This window comes from Hypanus sabinus, chromosome 6 (genome assembly GCF_030144855.1).
Source record: "Hypanus sabinus isolate sHypSab1 chromosome 6, sHypSab1.hap1, whole genome shotgun sequence".
NCBI lineage: Eukaryota > Metazoa > Chordata > Chondrichthyes > Myliobatiformes > Dasyatidae > Hypanus > Hypanus sabinus.
In genome coordinates this window covers 113,992,254-114,014,175 of record NC_082711.1, presented here as the reverse complement: position 1 = coordinate 114,014,175, position 21,922 = coordinate 113,992,254, and the positions used below count along the sequence as shown (strand labels likewise).

The 21,922-nt window shown below is 45.7% G+C and overlaps 1 protein-coding gene across 4 annotated transcripts in view; it reads left to right on the top strand.

Annotated features, from left to right (window-relative positions):
* Positions 1-21,922, top strand: part of LOC132395766 (peptidyl-prolyl cis-trans isomerase FKBP5-like) — a 291,454-nt gene that overhangs the window by 154,298 nt on the left and 115,234 nt on the right. For all 4 annotated transcript variants that reach the window (XM_059972767.1, XM_059972769.1, XM_059972770.1 and 1 more), the window contains one exon: positions 6,126-6,246. In XM_059972767.1, coding sequence (XP_059828750.1) covers positions 6,126-6,246 — 121 coding nt within the window. The remainder of the gene's footprint in view (positions 1-6,125; positions 6,247-21,922) is intronic.

Genomic DNA, 21,922 nt, shown 5'->3' with positions numbered 1-21,922 from the left:
TCACAAAATCCAAATTTCAAATCTTGCACACACCCATTGTAAGTTCATCGTTTTTCCATGTGAACCTCTTTGTTCTTCACACCAACCATTCTTTGTTGCTACATTTTCCAAATCCCAGTCACTCCAAGGTAAAGAAGTTCACCACTGATCAATGGCTTTATTAATTGCTTATTTTTATGAAATCAGATGTGTATTCCCCCACTGTGGAAATATTTTCTCTACATCCAAGCTATCAAATTCTCAGACTGGTCCCAAAAACCTTCACTCTCGCAAAAGTTTTGCAATCAAAGCTATTAAGCTGAATTAATATTAAGACTAAGTTTGAATTGTTGAGGTTTGCTGACCTTCATTGCAAAAAGCAACTGAACAAGTATTGTCAGGAGGCTTAATAATATATGAGAAATATTAGACAGTACATTGCTAACCTGAATCCATGACTGGGCATCATCTTGGATCACTTTGTATGGTACCCGAAAAAGTCTTAAAGGTTCCTAAGTACCAGGGTGGGCTTAGAGAAGTGTAACACTTTATTACAGGAAAGCACTAGTTCCCCAGGTTCATAGAAACATAGAAAACCTACAGCACAATGCAGGCCCTTTGGCCCACAAAGCTGTGCCGAACGTGTCCTTACCTGAGAAATTACCTAGGGTAACTCATAGCCCTCTGCTTTTCTAAGCTCCACGTACCTATCCAGGAGTCTCTTAAAAGACCCTGTCGTATCCACCTCCAGCACCATCGCTGGCAGCCCATACCACGCACTCAACACTCTGCATAAAAAACTTATTCCTGACATCTTCTCTGTACCTACTTGCAAGCACCTTAAAACTGTGCCCTCTAGTGTTAGTTCTAGCCCCAAAAAAGTTGCAGGTTGGTAATATGACCACAGACCAAGTTCCCTCGAGACAGAAGGTGTGTGTAGCCCTGCAGCAGCTGACAAATCCAACCCACCCATCTCCCAAATACACACTTGTACGTTCCGTGCATAAGATATTCATAAGCCAGTGAGGATCTGTACATATTTTCGGAGATTTTATTGTGTGTTTATTTTTGGAACATTAAAGGTCTAAATTCAGAGTAGGTGGGTCGTTGAAGGAAGGAAAGCGCTAGGGACTGGGCATGAGGTTGAAAGTCGGAAGCAAGAACCTGTGAAGCAAGTTTTTGGCCAGTGGGAGTATTATAGATGTGTTTCATGGGAGAGGAAAATAGCTGTTGGGGCAGGTGACTGGAGTCACTGCATTCTATTGGATCAGGACCAAGTCACCTCCAGGGGTAGTGACTGGCAACTCAGGGCTACAGGGATACTGCTGGGGAATGGCACAGATATCAAAGAACTGCAAAGCCCCTGGGGTCATAGTGATGTCAATTAAAGAGCTGCTGATCCAGTGCCCTGACCACCCTATTTCCATGTGCAGCCCCACCCCTCACCCCCTTTACATTCCCCAGGACTGACCATGTGGAGTTTTCATGCTCTCCTGTAGGTTGCATGTTGTTCTGGTTGCCTCCCACATTGCAAGAAGGTGCAATTTGGTTGGTTAATTCACACCAGTAAATTATTTTCAATAACATGGGAATCCTTGGCAGTGTCTAAAGAGCAGATAAGGTGGGAATCTGGGTAGAATGAAGTGGCCGAGGGTAGGACTGGTGTAAATCGGTGTGAATGCTCAGTATGTATTGAGTGTGAATGGTCAGTGTGGATTGGGTGTGAGTGGTGAGTGTGGATTGGGGTGAATGGCCAGTGTGGATTGGGTGTGAATGGTCAGTGTGGATTGGGTGTGAACGGTCAGTGTGGATTGGGTGTGAATGGTCAGTGTGGATTGGGTGTGAATGGTCAGTGTGGATTGGGTGTGAACAGTCACTGTGGATTGGGTGTGAATGGTCAGTGTGGATTGGGTGTGAATGGTCAGTGTGGATTGGGTGTGAGTGGTGAGTGTGGATTGGGTGTGAATGGTCAGTGTGGATTGGGTGTGAATGATCATTTTGGATTGGCTGTGAATGGTCAGTGGATTGGGTGTGAACGATCAGTGTGGATTGGGTGTGAATGGTCAGTGTGGATTGGATGTGTATGGTCAGTGTGTATTGGGTGTGAATGGTCAGTGTGGATTGGGTGTGAATGGTCCATGTGGATTGGGTGTGAATGGTCAGTGTGTATTGGGTGTGAATGATCAGTTTGGATTGGCTGTGAATGGTCAGTGGATTGGGTGTGAACGATCAGTGTGGATTGGGTGTGAGTGGTCAGTTTGGATTGGCTGTGAATGGTCAGTGGATTGGGTGTGAACGATCAGTGTGGATTGGGTGTGAGTGGTCAGAGTGGATTGGGTGTGAACGATCAGTGTGGATTGGGTGTGAGTGGTCAGTGTGGATTGGGTTGAGTGCTGAGTGTGGATTGTGTGTGAGTGGTCAGTGTGTATTGGATGTGTATGGTCAGAGTGGATTGGGTGTGAATGGTCAGTGTGGATTGGGTGTGAGTGGTGAGTGTGGATTGGGTGTGAACGGTCAGTGTGTATTGGGTGTGAATGGTCAGTGTGTATTGGGTGTGAGTGGTGATTGTGGATTGGGTGTGAACGGTCAGTGTGTATTGGGTGTGAACGGTCAGTGTGGATTGGGTGTGAATGGTCAGTGTGTATTGGGTGTGAGTGGTGATTGTGGATTGGGTGTGAATGGTCTGTGGATTGGGTGTGAATGGTCAGTGTGGATTGGATGTGTATGGTCAGTGTGGATTGGGTGTGAACGGTCAGTGTGTATTGGGTGTGAACGGTCAGTGTGGATTGGGTGTGTATGGTCAGTGTGTATTGGGTGTGAATGGTCAGTGTGGATTGGATGTGTATGGTCAGAGTGGATTGGGTGTGAATGGTCAGTGTGTATTGGGTGTGAGTGGTGATTGTGGATTGGGTGTGAACGGTCAGTGTGTATTGGGTGTGAGTGGTGATTGTGGATTGGGTGTGAACGGTCAGTGTGGATTGGGTGTGAGTGGTGAGTGTGGATTGGGTGTGAATGGTCAGTGTGTATTGGGTGTGAATGGTCAGTGTGGATTGGATGTGTATGGTCAGAGTGGATTGGGTGTGAATGGTGATTGTGGATTGGGTGTGAACGGTCAGTGTGTATTGGGTGTGAATGGTCAGTGTGGATTGGGTGTGAATGGTCAGTGTGGATTGGGTGTGAATGGTCAGTGTGGATTGGGTGTGAGTGGTCAGTGTGGATTGGATGTGTATGGTCAGAGTGGATTGGGTGTGAATGGTCAGTGTGGATTGGGTGTGAGTGGTCAGTGTGGATTGGGTGTGAGTGGTCAGTGTGGATTGGGTGTGAATGGTCAGTGGATTGGGTGTGAACGATCAGTGTGGATTGGGTGTGAATGGTCAGTGTGGATTGGGTGTGAACGATCAGTGTGGATTGGATGTGAATGGTCAGTGTGGATTGGGTGTGAGTGGTGAGTGTGGATTGGGTGTGACTGGTGAGTGTGGATTGGGTGTGAGTGGTGAGTGTGGATTGGATGTGAACGGTCAGTGTGTATTGGGTGTGAATGGTCAGTGTGGATTGGGTGTGAGTGGTGAGTGTGGATTGGGTGTGAGTGGTGAGTGTGGATTGGGTGTGAGTGGTGAGTGTGGATTGGGTCTGAATGGTCAGTGTGGATTGGGTGTGAATGGTCAGTGTGGATTGGATGTGTATGGTCAGAGTGGATTGGGTGTGAATGGTCAGTGTGGATTGGGTGTGAGTGGTGAGTGTGGATTGGGTGTGAGTGGTGAGTGTGGATTGGGTGTGAGTGGTGAGTGTGGATTGGGTGTGAATGGTCAGTGTGGATTGGGTGTGAATGATCATTTTGGATTGGCTGTGAATGGTCAGTGGATTGGGTGTGAACGATCAGTGTGGATTGGGTGTGAATGGTCAGTGTGGATTGGATGTGTATGGTCAGTGTGTATTGGGTGTGAATGGTCAGTGTGGATTGGGTGTGAATGGTCCATGTAGATTGGGTGTGAATGGTCAGTGTGTATTGGGTGTGAATGATCAGTTTGGATTGGCTGTGAATGGTCAGTGGATTGGGTGTGAACGATCAGTGTGGATTGGGTGTGAGTGGTCAGTTTGGATTGGCTGTGAATGGTCAGTGGATTGGGTGTGAACGATCAGTGTGGATTGGGTGTGAGTGGTCAGTGTGTATTGGATGTGTATGGTCAGAGTGAATTGGGTGTGAATGGTCAGTGTGGATTGGATGTGTATGGTCAGAGTGGATTGGGTGTGAATGGTCAGTGTGGATTGGGTGTGAGTGGTGAGTGTGGATTGGGTGTGAACGGTCAGTGTGTATTGGGTGTGAATGGTCAGTGTGTATTGGGTGTGAGTGGTGATTGTGGATTGGGTGTGAACGGTCAGTGTGTATTGGGTGTGAACGGTCAGTGTGGATTGGGTGTGAATGGTCAGTGTGTATTGGGTGTGAGTGGTGATTGTGGATTGGGTGTGAATGGTCTGTGGATTGGGTGTGAATGGTCAGTGTGGATTGGATGTGTATGGTCAGTGTGGATTGGGTGTGAACGGTCAGTGTGTATTGGGTGTGAACGGTCAGTGTGGATTGGGTGTGTATGGTCAGTGTGTATTGGGTGTGAATGGTCAGTGTGGATTGGATGTGTATGGTCAGAGTGGATTGGGTGTGAATGGTCAGTGTGTATTGGGTGTGAGTGGTGATTGTGGATTGGGTGTGAACGGTCAGTGTGTATTGGGTGTGAGTGGTGATTGTGGATTGGGTGTGAACGGTCAGTGTGTATTGGGTGTGAATGGTCAGTGTGGATTGGATGTGAACGGTCAGTGTGTATTGGGTGTGAATGGTCAGTGTGGATTGGATGTGTATGGTCAGAGTGGATTGGGTGTGAATGGTCAGTGTGGATTGGGTGTGAGTGGTGAGTGTGGATTGGGTGTGAATGGTCAGTGTGTATTGGGTGTGAATGGTCAGTGTGGATTGGATGTGTATGGTCAGAGTGGATTGGGTGTGAATGGTGATTGTGGATTGGGTGTGAACGGTCAGTGTGTATTGGGTGTGAATGGTCAGTGTGGATTGGGTGTGAATGGTCAGTGTGGATTGGGTGTGAATGGTCAGTGTGGATTGGGTGTGAGTGGTCAGTGTGGATTGGGTGTGTATGGTCAGAGTGGATTGGGTGTGAATGGTCAGTGTGGATTGGGTGTGAGTGGTGAGAGTGGATTGGGTGTGAGTGGTCAGTGTGGATTGGGTGTGAATGGTCAGTGGATTGGGTGTGAACGATCAGTGTGGATTGGATGTGAACGGTCAGTGTGGATTGGATGTGAATGGTCAGTGTGGATTGGGTGTGAGTGGTGAGTGTGGATTGGGTGTGACTGGTGAGTGTGGATTGGGTGTGAGTGGTGAGTGTGGATTGGGTGTGAGTGGTGAGTGTGGATTGGGTGTGAATGGTCAGTGTGGATTGGGTGTGAATGGTCAGTGTGGATTGGGTGTGAATGGTCAGTGTGGATTGGGTGTGAATGGTCAGTGTGGATTGGGTGTGAGTGGTGAGAGTGGATTGGGTGTGAGTGGTCAGTGTGGATTGGGTGTGAGTGGTGAGTGTGGATTGGGTGTGAGTGGTGAGTGTGGATTGGGTGTGAGTGGTCAGTGTGGATCGGACTTTTCTTGGGGATTCAGGGTGAGAGTATTACATGAAGGTGAATGGAAGATTGGTTGAATAGACCGTAGAGGAAGGATGACCGTTTGGATTTACGTCTCTACCAAAGCAGATGTAAGCTACTCCTCCTTCCCTCCGCTTACCTGCAGGTCACCATTGGGTATGGTGTAGCACCTTGCTATCCCCCCCCCCCCATCATGGTCACATGATTTTGTGGGGGTAGATAGTGGCTGGTAGCTGGTGCATATCAGAAGTCCTGGTAATGCAACCACTGACACTCGGCTGATCAGTATTGATAATGGCTGGGGTCACCCGTCTTGTAAAGGCACCATCCAGAAAAGGGGAATGGTAAATGACTGCTGTCGAATAACCATGATCACTTATGTCATACAACACGACACATAATGAACGAGCGAGTAAACTTTCAAGCCAGTTATCAGAATGTTTACAGCTGCTGACCAGCTGCCAAGTACTGGTGTGTTTCATCTTTAACAGAGATTTCTTTAAATCCAGATTGAACTGTTGGATTTCAAGGGAGAAGATCTAACAGATTGTGAAGACAGAGGCATCATCCGTAGGATTAAGAAGACAGGGCAGGGTTATTCCTGCCCCAATGAAGGAGCTACGGTGGAAGGTAAATTCTGCAACATTGTGCGGAGTGGGAATGTTCGTCCTTTCCAATACTGAGTACAATTCACATTACACGATTCACACTTTACAAAGTTCAAGGTTCAGATCAGTACATGAGGTAGGGCAGAAGGGGCAGCTGATGCTGGGATGTGGAGCAGCAAACTGGGAGCAGAGGGAGCCCTGCATCACCACCGAAAGTGGAAAGGGGAGGTGCAGGGCGGAAAGGGTAGAAGGCAAGTGATGAGACAGGGCTCTGAGGTGGTTGGTGGGTTTCGGAGGAATGCAAGACGAATAGTCAGACTTTCTTCACTGTTCATAAGGACTGAATTCTAGCTCTGCATTTAAACTTTCAGTAGGTTTCAAAGGTACGTTTAATGTCAGATAAATACATCCTAAAACTCTTCTTCCCAAACATCCACAAAAACAGAGGAGTGCCCCAAAGCTCCCCCCACAACTCCCCCACCTACGCATAAATAGTAGCAAAGAAACAATCCCACCCCTGCCACAGCAAAAATCATCAGCGCCCCTCCCCACCGAGCACTCAATTGTGCAGCAAAGCATCAACAAAGACACGGACTTGCAGTCCCCCAAAGACTACTCGTTCACCCGGTAATTCAACGTACCACAGGCTCTCTCTTTCTCTCTCTCTCTCTCTCTCTCTCTCTCCCTCATAAGGGAAAAAGAGGTGTCTCCATTTTCATAGTGACAGGGGAGACATGACAAACAACTCGTTGATTTATGGTGTTAAAAGTCTGTTGCTTCACTTTTTCTGAGCTCTGTGCCTAAAGGTCACACAGCCAGTTCACTGCTTACAATCTTCCATTTCTGGCGGCCCATCAGTCAGTGACAGCGCCACCAGCCTTGAATCCAACCACCTCCAGAGCCACGAAAATCTGGCACCCTGAAGGCACCCTAGCCATCCAGGCCACATCCTTGGCATATCGAAAAGCCGCCGGTCGTGAGGCCCTGAGAGCGGGTCCCATTTCCACAAGGAACCAAAGTTAGAGTGTAACTCCAGGTCAGGGTCTTCAAAAGAACCCTGAAAGGAGAAAAAAGAGAGATCAAGGATGGAAATAAAGCTGTTGTCGAAGATGCAAGCAAAGGAGTCGCCATTAGGCGCCATCATACTAAGCTCCGCCCCATCGGATACCATGGAAAACCTGAAACGTGTGGTTTAACATCCAATAATCCGGAAAATCAACCAGAGGGACCACAGGTGGCCCCTGTGTGCCAGATCAGAGTCAGGTTTGCTCTCACTGGCATTTCATGGAATTTGTTGTTATGCAGAAGGAAAACAAAACAATAAAAACTGTAAATGACAGTGATCGTAACGTGATTGAGTTCAAGCTGGAATTTGAGCGGGAGAAGCATAACTCATGTGTATCAGTATGGCAGTGGAATGAAGGGAATTCCAGAGGCATGGGAGGGAGCTTGCCCAGGTGGATTGGAGGAGGATACAGGTGCGGATGACGGCAGAGCAGAGATGGCTGAAGTTTCTGGGAATAGTTCACAATAGTTCTATATATATAGATATACCCCACAGAGGAAGAAGTTCTCAGATGGCAGGGTTAGCCCACTGTGGCTGACAAAGGAAGTTAAGGACTGCATAAAAGCCAAGGAAAGGGCATATAAGGTAGCAAAAGTGAGTGGGAAGCTGGATGATTGGGAAGCTTTTAAAATTCAATAAAAGGCAACTAAAAAACAGCTCTAAGAAGGGAAAAGATAAAATATGAGAGCAAACTAGCCAATAATATAAAGAAGGATACCAAAAGTTTTCTCAGTTATATAAAGAGTAAAAGGGAGGTGTGCGTTGATATTGGACCACTGGAAAATGATGCTGGTGAGGTAGTAATGGGGGACAAAGAAATGGCAGATGAGCTTAACGGGTACTTTGTGTCTGCCTTCACTGTGGAGGACACTAGCAGTGTGTCAGGGAGCAGGGGTGAGTGCCATTGCTAATACAAAGCGAAAAATGCTAGACAAACTCAAAGGTCTTAAGGTGGACAAATCACCTGGGCCAGAGGGACTACATCCCAGAGTCCCGAGAGAGGCTGCTAGATAGATAATGGATACATTGGTCATATTCTTTAGGAATTACTTGATTCTGGCATGGTCCTGGAAGACTGGAAGATTGCAAATGTCTCTCTAATCTTTAAGAAGGGAGGGTGGCAAAAGAAAGGAAATTACAGGCTAGTTAGCCTAACCTCAGTGGTTGGGAAAGTGTTGGAGTCAATTATTAAGGATGAGGTTTCGGGGTACGTGGAAACTAATGATAAAATGAGTCAAAGTCAGCATGGTTTCTGCAAAGGTAAATCTTGCCTGATAGATCTGTTAGAGTTCTTTGAGGAAGTAACAAGCTGGGTGGATGAAGGAAAGGCAGTAGATGTCATTTACTTGGATTTTCAGAAGGCATTTGATAAGGTGCCACACATGGGGGTGCTTAGCAAGATAAAATCCTATGGCGTTACAGGAAAGATACTGGCGTGGATAGTGGAATGGCTGACAGGCAGGAGGCAGTGAATGGGAATAAAGGGGCCCTTTTCTGGTTGGCTACCAGTGTCTAATGGTGTTCTTCAGGGGTCAGTACTTGGATCACTACTTTTCAGATCGTTTGTCAGTGATTTAGATAATGGAATTGATGGCTTTGTGGCAAAGTTTGCAGATGATACGAAGATAGGTGGAGGGGTAGACAGTGCTGAGGAAGCAATGGGATTGCATTAGGAGTTAGACAAATTTGGAAGAATGGACCAAAAAGTGGCAGATGGAGTACAATGTTGGGAAATGTATGATTGAGAATTTTGATAAAAGGAACAATAGTGCAGACTATTTTCTAAATGGGGAGAAGGTTCAAACATCGGAGGTGCAGAGGGACTTAGGAGTCCTTGTGCAAGACTGGAAGAAGGTTAAGTTACAGGTTGAGTCTGTGGTAAAGAAGGCAAATGTAAAGTTGACATTTATTTCAAGGAGAATAGAATATAAAAGCAAGGAGATAATGCTGAGGCTTTATAAGACACTAGTCAGGACAGATTTGGAATATTGTCAACAGTTTTGGTCTCCATATCTTAGAAAGGATGTGTTGTCATTGGAGAGAGCCCAGGGGAGGTTCACAAGGATAATTCCAGGAATGAAGGGGTTAAAATATGAAGAGTGTTTGGCACCTTTGGGCCTGTACTCACTGGGGTTTAGAAGAATGTCGGGGGATCTCATTGAAACCTACAGACTGTTGAAAGGACTAGATACAGTGGATCTGGAAAGTTTGTTTCTTGTGGTGGGGGTATCCAGAACTAGAGGGCGCAGCCTCAAAATTAAGGGGCAATCCTTTAGAACAGAGATTAGGAAGAATTCTTTCAGCCAGAGAGTAGTGAATCTGTGGAATGCTCTGCCACAGGCTGCGGTGGAGGCCAAGTCCATGGGTATATTTAAGGTGGAAGTTGATCACTTCCTGATCGGCCAGGGCATCAAAGGATATGGCGAGAAGGCTGGGATATGGAGTTGAGTGGGATCCTGGATCAGTCATGATGGAATGGGGGAGCAAACTCAATGGGCTGAATGGCCTAATTCTGCTCCTATATCTTATGGTCTGTGATTTCTGAATTGTGTGCCTTCAGGCTCATGTACCTCCTCTCTGACAGTAGTAATGGGAAGATAATACTGTTGTACTATCAGAGGAACAGAAGAGGAGGATGCTGGGGCCTTTGAAGGTTCTATGTAAGTCTGAAGTTAAGGCCAGCTTCACTCTCAGCACCTGAGCTTCAAAATAATTCCAGAGTACGGATGATGATCTATGGAGCTTGCTGTTATATACCTTGCCAATGGTCCATACACAAGAAGGGATGGCTTCACTTACATGCTCTTCAAGAGCAGCTGGGGTTCACCATCTGTGATTGGCAGCTCATCTAGGAGAAGGAAAACGCTAATCTCCGCTGCCTTGCAGCTATTCCTGCTCCTGGGGAAGCTTTGGGATTAAACCCTGAGGGAGAACCCGGAGCTGGAGTCTCATAAGGCAGTCCTATATTGAGTTCAATGCTGACTGGCGACTCCAGCGACACCGCCAGTGCCAAGCGTTATCTGTCTCTGCCAGTCCATTCATCACCTGCATGGAGAGGGGGAGCCCGCTGTTTGGGCAACAGTTTGCTCTCCACATCGCATTGCCCTGGCGCGCAAGTCATATAGACAGTTGGGATGCAACATCCATGGTCGACCCTGGCCAACAGAGGGCCTCAACAAGAACAGTAAAGATTGTCAGTGGAGAAGTGGTGTCAAACACCAGTAATCTATAGACTAAACTCACCTGGTGTTATTCCTTACAGGTACCTCCGTGGAAACCTTGTGCCAGGAGCTCCTAGCAGGACTTCTGGCATATCACCATAGCTCCTTATATAAAGAACATCCCTCGTGTAGACCTTTATGCCCACCAACGTGCCCAGGTTCCTCCCTGGGACATTGACAACTCTCTCGTTCCCGCCTCTACCATTACTGTAGTAGCTGGTTTTGGTGTAGTAACAGGTAGCTGTACTTTGTTCCTTGTATGCTGCATGTGCAACATGATTTGGCCTTTAGATGCACACTTGGATATGCAGTAAATGGAGGGATTTTGAGCACATGTCGTTGACACAAAGGTGGAGGGTGTTGTGGATAGTGTGGAGAGCTGTCTGAGGTTACAGCGGGACATTGATAGGATGCAAAACTGGGCTGAGAAGTGGCGGATGGAGTTCAACCCAGATAAGTGAGAGGTGGTGCATTTTGGTAGGTCAAATATGATGGCAGAATATAGTATTAATAGTAAGACTCTTGGCAGTGTGGAGGATCAGAGGGATCTTGGGGTCCGAGTCCATAGGACACTCTAAGCTGCTGCACAGGTTGACTCTGTGGTTAAGAAGGCGTACGGTGTATTGGCCTTCATCAACCATGGGATTGAGTTTAAGAGCTGAGAGGTAATGTTGTAGCTATATAGGACTCTGGTCAGACCCCACTTGGAGTACTGTGTTCAGTTCTAGTCACCTCACTACAGGGGGGATGTGGAAACTATAGAAAGGGTGCAGAGGAGATATACAAGGATGTTGCCTGGATTGGGGAGCATGCCTTATGAGAATAGATTGAGTGAACACAGCCTTTTAGCCTTGCAGCGACGGAGGATGAGAGGTGACCGATAGAGGTGTATAAGATGATGAGAGGCATTGATCATGTGGATAGTCAGAGGCTTTTTCCCAGGGCTGAAATGGCTAACATGAGAGGGCACAGGTCTAAGGTGCTTGGAAGTAGGTACAGAGGAGATGTCAGGGGTAAGTTTTTTTTTACTCAGAGAGTGGTGAGTGCATGGAATGGGCTGCAGGCAACAGTAGTGGAAGAGGATATGATAGGGTCTTTTAAGAGACTCCTGGATAGGTACATGGAGCTTAGAAAAATAGAGGGCTATGGGTAACCCTAGGTAATTTCTAAGGTAAGGACATGTTCAGCACAGCTTTGTGGGCCGAAGGGCCTGCATTGTGCTGTAGGTTTTCTAGGTTTCTATGTGTTGAACAAGTGAGTTAATTTAATCTCAGCCAGCACCGATATTGTGGGCCGAAGGGCCTGTTACTGTGATGTACTGTTCCATGTTGTCTGTTGAATTCAAGGCCAATTTGTGATGTCACAATGGAAGAGGTCTCCTGCTATCATCGTCTTACCTCACCTTCCCTTCTCCCTGCCCCCTTCTCCTCAACACTCATCGACCTCCTCCTCAGCAAAATAGTTTAATTCTCGGTGCGAGGTGGTGCCCGTTTGGTTTGCGATTCAATTTCCCGCCGAGATCTTGACTAGCTCTTACAGCTGGGTGAGTGGGAGGACAACGAGGAGCAGCCGAGTGATATGACTCAAGGCACTTTGGTTTACAGGGAGATCATGTTTGTGTTGCCTGCAAGCTGAGAAAGTCTCGGTGTGAGAATGGGTGAACATGGTGTGCCAATTAACAAATTCCTCCCTAGCACCAATCATCCTCGACCGTGTCCAGTTGCATGATTACATAACCAAAGTCCCGCTGAAAGAGATTCCTCGTGAAACACAAGGCTCGCAATAGGCCTGAGCCAGTGGAATGACTGATAATTGTTTTTAAATTAAGATTAAACAGTATAAACAATGGAAGCTAATACAGGACTTCTGTTGTTTCTTTGATGGATATTATTTTGCTTACTCCACAGGAGTGGGTGATTTAAGTCAGAATGTACAGAATGTTCTGTTTATTCTGTTTAAGGAGCTTTATTCCAGACTCCCTGCCAATCTCCCTCAGTACAGTGTGTTCCAGCCAAGCAAGTACCTCCAGGCAAACTTAAACTTGCTAAAATGAGGATTAGAGAACTTGTACAAATAAAAGCTGTGTTCTACTTTCTTCTTTGCTACATTCAGCTCTGTTGTAGGAAGAGGTGATCTGTTGAGTGTACAGTAATGCTCTGTTCCCTGACGCTCAAACTACTGAAACTTAATACATAAAATACCCATTAAAATTGTTCACCCCCCCGCCCCCCGGAAGTTTTCACGTTTTATTGTTTTACAGCATTGAATCACAGTCCATTTAATTTGGTTTCTTTTAACACTGATCAACAGAAAAAGACTCTTTTGTGACTAAATGAAATCAGATTTCTACAAAGTGATCTAAACTAATTACAAATATAAAACACAAAATAATTAATAGCATAAGTATTCACCCCCTTTGAGTCAGTATTTTGTAAATGTACCTTTGGTAGCAATTACAGACTTGAGTCTGTGTGGACAGGTCTCTATCAGCTTTGCACATCTGGACACTACAGATTCTCACCATTCTTCTCTACAAAGCTGCTCAAGCTCTGTCAGTTTGTGAGTGAACAGCCCTTTTCAAGTCCAACCACAATCCAATCAAATTCTCAATTGGATTGAGGTCTGGACTCTGACTTGGCCAGAGTCATGAACAGAGTCCAGGACATGAACTTTGTTGTTCTTAAGCCATTCCTGTGTAGCTTTGGCTTTATGCATGGGGTCATTGTTTTGCTGGAAAACAAATTTTCTCCCAAGTCGCAGTTCTCTTGCAGACTGCATCAGGTTTTCCTCCAGGATTTCCCTGCATTTTGCTGCATTCATTTTACCCTCTACCTTCACAAGCCTTCCAGGGCCTTGCTGCAGTGAAGGTAATCTCTATTTAACTAATTAAGTGACTTTGAAAACCAATTGGCTGCAGCAGTGATGTTTTGGTGTGTCATATCAAAGGGGGGACGTTGAATACTTATGCAATCAATTATTTGGTGTTTTATATTTGTAATTAATTTAGATCACTTCATAGAGATCACTATGACACAAAAGAGTCTTTTTTTCTGTTGATCAATGCCACAAACACCAAATTAAATCCATTGTGATTCAATATTATAAAACAATAAAACATGAAAAATTCCAAGGGGGCTGAATGGAGAGTGTTCAGAGAAGATTCACGAGAATGGTTCCAGGAATGAAAGGGTTACCGTACGAGGAACGTCTGGCAGCTCCTGGGCTGTATTCCCTGGAGTCCAGGAATCTCATAGAAACATTCTGAATGTTAAAAGGCCTGAACAGATTAGATATGGCAAAGTTATTTCTCATGGTAGGGAATTCTAGGACAAGAGGGCATGACTTCAGGATTTTAGAACTGAGATGAGAAATTACTTTAGTCAGAGGGTGGTAAACCTGTGGAATTTGTTGCCACGAGCAGCTGTGGATGCCAAATCATTGGGTGTATTTAAGGCAGAGGTAGATAGGTTCTTGATCAGCCAGGGCATCAAAGGGTATGGGGAGAAGGCAGGGTAGTGGGGATGACTGGAAGATTTGGATCAGCACATGATGGAATGGTGGAGCAGACTCAATGGGCTGAATGGCCTACTCTGCTCCTATAGCTTGTGGTCTTATGGTCTAATACTTTTTATAGGTGCTGTACCTTAGAACACAGAAGACTGAGAGGAAATTTGATAGAGGTATATAAAATTATGAGGGGTATAAATCAGGTAAATGTAAAGAGGATTTTTCCACTGAGGTTGGGTGGAAGTACAACCAGAGGTCATGGGTTAAGGGTGAAAGGTGAAGAGTTTAAGGGAACATGAGGGGAAACCTCTTCACTCAGAGAGCTGTGAGAGTGTGGAATGAGCTGCCAGCACAAGTAGTGTATGTGAGCTCAATTTCAGTATTTAAGCAAAGTTTGAATAGGTACATGGATAGCAGGGTTATAGGGGGGCTATGGTTGGCAGTTTAAATGGTTTTAGCATGGACTAGATGGGCCAAAGGGTCAGTTTTTATGCTGTACTCCTCTGTGACTCAACGGCTCAAAGTATTTTGTTTGACCAAGCAGGACCCCTCTCCCAACACACCAATGGAACCCCTCCTCCACATCCCACTATCTGACATCTTCACCCTCACTCCTGGGAAAGGACCTTCCAGATTTGGTCTTCCAGCAATGGCTTCCTGTTGAAGGGAATAGTGCCCATTTCATCATCACTGAAAGTGGCATAGGCAGACAAGAACTTTAATGAATACTTGCCTTAATACAGCTGCAATTTTCACCATGTTTTATAGGTAGTCTCGGGGTTACAACGTTGCGTTCTTGAGAACTCATCGTAAGGTGAGCTCTTCTTCGGTCAAGATGAGAGAGGATCACAGAACTTGACCCGACAAGGGACGCTCGGTAGTCGTGGCAGGGTTTGAACACCATCACCTCTTACAGAGTTAAATCAAGCGACAAAGTCAACAGCGGGGCTTCGTTTCCAGATGGGCTTAACACCTTCCATGCTCACTTTTACCATCAAAGCATAGAGGGACCATCACAAACCCCCACGTCCCTTTCAACCATCAGCTCTTGAACCAAAGGGGGCAACTTCACAAAACTTCACTTACCTCATTGCTGAAATGTTCCCACAACCTTTGGGCTCACTTTCAAAAACTCTTCATCTCATGTTCTCAATATGCATTCTTTATTTGTTTATTATTATTATTTCCTCTTTTGTTTGTATTCACACAGTTTGTAGTCATCTGCACGCCAGTTGAATGCTCAAGTTGGGCAGGTCTTTCCTTAATTCTGCAATGGTTATTATTTTACAGATGTATTGAGTATATCCAGAAGGAAATGAATATGAGGGTTGTATATGGTGACATATATGTACCTTGATAATAAATTTACTTTGAACTTTGAAACTGCTGACACCAGTGAGTGAGCAGCTGTGGAATGAACCGCTATAAATGCACTCACTGACTCAGTGAGTCTTCTCGACATTCCTGACTCTGCTTGACCAAACTCAAGCAAAAAATCATTGGCGCCCCTCCCCACCGAGCACTCAATCGTGCAGCAAAGCACCAACAAAGACACGGACTTGCAGTCCCCCAAAGACTACTCGTTCACTCGGTAATTCGACACACCACAGGCTCTCTCTCTCTCCCTAATAAGGGGGAAAGAGGTGTCTCTGTTTCACAGTGAGAGGGGGGACATAACAAACAACTCACTGATTTACCATGTTAAAAGTCTGTTGCTTCACTTTTTCCGAGCTCTGAGCTCAAAGAGTCGGCATCAGAAAGGTGCAGCCCCCCGGATGCACAACGTACAGTACTAGCCTGCTGTTCCTGATGTTCTGTCACTTCAGTCAAGGGCACCAGCCTTGAATCAGCCCGTCTCCAGAGCCACAAAAATCTGGAACCCTGAAGGTGCCCTAGTCCTCCAGCCGTGTCCTTGACATATCAAAAAGCGGCCGGTTGTGAGGCCCCGAGAGCAGGTCCCATTCCCACAAAGGATCGAAGTCAGAGTGTAACTCCAGGTTAGGGCCTTCAACAGAACCTTGAAAAGGAAAAAAGGATCTCAAAAATAGAAATAGAGCTGTTTCCAAAGATGCAAGCAGTCACCGTTCAGCACAATCTTAACCACTCCACCCCTCTGTCTGCACCCACACCCTCCTGACCCCTCCAAGGTTCAAATTTTTGTCCTTCCTCCCAGATGCTGTTGGAGTTTCGGAGCACTGGCCCTCATTCCTGGCTGACACCGTGTCAACGCATAGTCTCAGGGCATCTTGCAACTCGGAAACAGGCCACTTGGCCCAGCCTGACCATTCTGACCTTTGCACTTCTCCACCTGTTCAATTTTTGCCCATCGCCTTCCCTGCTTTGATGATTCACGTGCTGAAGTTGGTGTATTTTCATGCAGACTCCCAAATGCTCACAGCAAAGTATGCAAGAGGACACCTTAAAAGGGATTAGCTTCAGTTACCACATGTACATCAAAATGTTGCAACATACTGTGAAATATATGGTTTGTGTCAAATCAAATCAGCGAGGATTGTGTTGGGAGCTACCCCCAGGTGTCACCACACTTCCAGCACCAACATAGAGTGTCCACACTAGCCTGGATGTCGTTGGAATGTGAGAGGAAACCCGTGCGGTCATTGGCAGAGGGTACAGGCTCCTCACAGGCAGTGGCAGGAACTGTGCTCTGATCCCTGGTTACGGGTGGATTAGGTGACTGTACGAACCATTACACCTCTTTTCATGTTGTGGTGTTCGCCGAGCTTGGCAATTAGATTGCAGGTATTTCATCACTATCCGAGGTGACATCCTCAGTGCCGAGTTTTTGGTGTTTCTCTCTGGGAGTGCTCATGTGCTCGCTTGCCTCCGTCCTGATTGGCTACCCCTTCATTGACCTTGATTTCTATTGGCTTGCATTTCTTTGTCTCTTAGGGGTTCGTAGATGGCATCTATTTCGATATGTTTGTTTACAGAGTTATCAGAAGATAAACACGCTTCTAAAAATTCTCGTGCCTGCTTCATTTTGGCCTGTGCCAGAACCGCTGACGTGCCCCAGTTAAAGCGATGTCCATCTTGGTCTTTGTGTACAGAGATCGGTGACAGCGGATCATGTCTCTGTGCCACCAGTTTGCACCACTGTAAATGAGTTGAGAGTTTATATCCTGTCTGGCCAATGTGGTTCTTGTTGTAATTTCTGCAGGTGATCCCGCGCACCACATTGCTTCTGTCGGTTGTTTTTTCTAGTACCTCGGTCCTTGAGACGAGCTTCCTGAAAGTTGACATTGGTTTGTGAGCAATTGTGATGTCGTGAGGCTCTAGCAGTCGAGCTGTCAGTTCTGAGATAACCTTGATGTAGACCGAGGTCGCGCACTTCAAATGCCTCAGCCTGAGCTAACAATATCAGCGGCGTCCATCCCAGTACCAGTTGTCTGAATCATGTGCTCTGCCTTAGTGGCCATCAGAAGGACCTCCCAGCTGCCACTAAGGTAGCTGGAGAATTAATTTTAAGGCCTTAATAAAAGTTTATATATTGATCTTGAGAGGAACTCTGGGAGTCCACAGGATCTGCTAATCCACATGAAAGGGCTAAAAGATTCTGCAATTCTATTTATGACTTTTCTTACAGTCTTATGCATCGAGTGGCACCTCTGCCATGGCAGAGACCCTCAGTACTACATGGAGTCTTGGCCTGGTTGTTCATGTTCTTGGCTTTGGCATTGGACTACTGGTTACAGTGCTGCCCATGGCTGGGAAATGCCTAGTTAGTCACTGCAGTTACGGGACAGATACTCCCACTTGAGGAGATCCCATTGGCAGGACATTCTGAAGCAGCCAGAATGTAAAAAAAAAACTTGCTTTTTCTTCCAACTTTTTCTGACCTCAGTTTATTTTCCTATATGCATGCCAAAGTTGTTGGCTGTATCACTCTCAGATGGCGTAACTTAAACTTGGACTCCCTCTGAGAATGCATTTACATTGGTGGAGTATAGGTCAACTGCACAAGGACCTGGAGATGTGTCAAGGAAGGTGGGAAAGTGGCAGGGTGTTAATGGGTTGCAGTTACCCTCACACTTCTGTTAGTTTTCAGGGTTTTTTTTATATGCCATACTACATTTGAATCCACAGCTTTCTAAGATGCTGTATCTGTGGAATCAGTCTGCAGGACAAACTGATTGTCTACAATTGAAATGAAGGGATGTGGTCCATACATTGCCTCTAGCCAGTTCTGCCATTTACTGTCTTCATGGCTGATCTGTAAACTTCCACCCACAACATCATGAAGAGTTTTGTGGGCTTCCAGGGCATTGGAGAGTTGTGTGGCCTGGAGGACTCATTGTTTTTCCTTACGAGATGCTGAGAACTTGAAGGGGTTATTTTCTAAGCTTTGTTGCACACTCCTGATCTTCAGCTCTCTGGTGTGGGAGAGGTGGAGAGATGGTTGCCTGAGGAATCTCCTCATCAGATTGCACTTGGCTCTGGATATTCAGAGGTCCAGGTCCAAGCTCATCGCAAAGTTCAATTTCTGGAGAGAGGCCAGGCCTTGTCTACTGCTCTGCTTGATGCCTTCTGTGACAAGTGGGCTCTGTGGACTGATGTGCATCTGTGTTGGTGGGAACAGCCTTCTAAGTTGTGTTTTCTCTCATGATAAAGAACAGAAACAAAACAAATGTACAAAAAATGTGCTACGTGGAAAGAAGAACTTCACTCGTGCCTGAGTCCAGAAATTCTTAATTCATTCAATGGATATGGACTTTGTAAGCTGAGCTCATCCTAGTTACTCAGAGAAGGTGGTGGTGAACTGCCTTCGTTGACCAGTGCAGGTTTTCAGGTGTGGGTCACCAATGGTGCTCTTAGAGATGAGATTCCAGGACCCTGACATGGTGACAGTAAAGGAACATGGTGTATTTCCAAGTGAATATTTGGTGTGGCTTGGAGGGTGACTTCTAGTTGGTGGTGTTCCCATGGTTTTGCTGCCCTTGTCCTTTCAGCTGGTAGAGATAGTGGGTTTGGGAGGTGCTCCCTAAGGAGTCTTGATGGGTAGTTGCACAGCTTTCATGCAGATGGGACCAACTGCCCTTGAAATCTGCTCCAGCAGTCACTAAGATCATGGCTGATTGCAACCTCAACTCTACAGACTGATCGAACTGCTCCAGCAGTCACTAAGATCGTGGCTGATGGTGATCTCAACTCTACAGACCGATCGAACTGCTCCAGCAGTCACTAAGATCGTGGCTGATGGTGATCTCAACTCTACAGACCGATCGAACTGCTCCAGCAGTCACTAAGATCGTGGCTGATTGCAACCTCAACTCTAGACTGGAATAACTGTGGTGTCCCTGAACTCTACTGCTTATCTAGTGTCCCTCTGCTTCTGCCTTAAAATATTCAAGAACATTAAAATATTCCATCATCCTTTGAAGAAGAAAGAGCTAATGAATCTCGCTGTTGCCATTAGGAAGAAGGTACAGGAGCCTGAGGACTTGCACTGTCAGGTTCAGGAGAAGTTATTAATCCTTCAGCCATCAGGTTCCTGAATCAAAGGGGATTACTTCACTTGCCCTGTCATTGAAATGTTCTTACAACCTATGGACTCACTTTCAAGACTCTTCATCTCATGTTCTTGATATTTATTGATTATTTACTTATTATATAATAATAAAATAATATAATTAGATATTATAATTATTTCTTGCCTTTTGCACACTGGCAGAGCATCCAAGTTGGTGTGGTGTTCTATTGATTCTATTATGATTATGGATTTATTGAGTATGCCTGCAAGAAAATGAATCTCTGTGTTGTATATGGTGACATATGTGTACTTTGAAAATAAATTTGCTCTCACCTTCCTCCCTTCCTGCCCACTACATTGCTGGGGTTTAGGGCAGCAATGAAGGTCTTCCATCCCTTACGGTGGTCAGGGCTTCCTTCATTATGTCAGCAGCTTCCTGTCAGTCATGCAAGTCCCCAGCTGGAGACTCAGGAATACCATCACGTTCAGATAGAGGAGGAGTCTTCATTGCTGTTTCTGTGACAATTTTTTTGAACAGTCAGGTTGTTAGCCCTGAGCTGAACCCCCGAACCCTAAGGACCATTGGACCACTGACCTCTACCCTTTGACCTGTTTGACAAGGGTGACCCTACCAAGAGCCAAAACATAAAGCCCTGACTCCAGCCAACAGAGCTCTCCAGGTCATTGAAGCACAACAAGCCTCTAAACCATGACAAAGTTGTGGTCCTCCTGGAGGATCTGCTCCCAAGACCTAACGTTAACTCCAAACCTGACCTGACCCGACCCAAAAACTGCACTAAAGCAGAGGAAAAGACTATCTTAGCAGCACACGTGTAGGACAGACCAGGATTAAACATATTGAGCTGTGCTGAGCCAAGCTAGTGTGGCCTAGACTGTCCCAACCCTGAATATTCTATCAGAAAATACACCTGATACCCCCCCTGCCCCACAGTAGTTTGGGTCCTGTTCAGCTCACCTAGATTCCAGCCTAGACTTCGAGGACTGGCTCTGTTGTGGGTCAGAGTGCAGATTGTGATTTGGCAGAAGATGTGGTTGTTCAGGATGACTGAGAGAGAGCTGCCATGAGAATGTTATTTTGGAATATCCCTTCATGCTCTTCAGGCAAACTTGTTCTTTCAGGAATAGCCCACGCCCTCTGCAGAAGGACACCATCCTGCCTTTCCAGGCACCGTTCTACATTAAAAACACATTCACACAGAGCAAATGGAAGGAAAATTGCCCAACACAGTAAGAACTTGATCTTTGTTGTTGACAAAATGCAATTCCATTGAGCGGCACACATAAACTCTACACGAGGCAGCAGAATTTCCAAGCCAATGCACTGGCTCCTAACTCTATACAGATTATTTCGGCATAACAATAATGACAACTCTTCAAAAGAGATCCTTTGCACTTTGAAAGACTGGTGTTCTGAGGGGTGATGTTAGGTGTGGGGAAGGGGACTTTTGTCTAGCTCTGGACATTTCTTTGAGGAAGTGCCCTGAATGTCAGGCTATGGTTCATTGTGTACTTAATACAAAACCAGTCAAAACAGTGCCATCTACCAGCACTCTTGGGCAAGCCCTTGGTCACACAATATATTTGTTGACTTTCACTTACATAATTTTATTTATTTAGAGATTGAGGTACAGAATTGTAGAATCAAGAATTCTTTAAGTTATAAGTGGATATCAACTCCATTTCCAAAATTCTCTTCTATCACCAGTCCATAACTTATCAGTGAGTTTCCTTCATTGCAATCTAGATTGTGCAATCTAAATTGAGTATCATTTCTGAATCACTGCACAGAGAGGCACGCTACAAACTTACTGCTGTCTCAGCTCACTTTTGACTTACTTTAGCCATTCTGAGGTCTCACAACTTGTAAACCAAATTTGCAGTCTCTGTTTTGTGCTCAGAATGAGTAGGTTCTGAAGACAACCCAGATTAAAGATTTTTTTTAAACTGTAAAATCCTGTCCAAGGAAATCCCCACAACATGTCTACCTCAGCTTTGGGATTCACCCACAGGAGATGGTATTTTAAATCGATAGTGAATGAGTGAATGTGGCACTGAGAGTATGGGTAGGTCTGCATTAATGCTTGTTCCATAATGTGAATGGTGGATTAGGGAATGATATTTGCATTACTTGGACCCCACATTGGTTATAGTTAATTGCAAATGGAAAAACCTGTTAAAATCAGTACTTTGAAACCAGTTATAACCTGTTGTGCTATAACATTGACAACTATCATGGCAGAGTGGATCTACGCTAACTGATTCCCAGGAACGTCTAGCCCATGACTAATCAAAATGCAGATGAAGCTGGGGGTAGCATGAGAACCCAGAGTCCTTGCACCGGGAGTATTCAGCTCTGTGTGAGTCACTTCTCAAACCACGCCATCACACAGCTGAG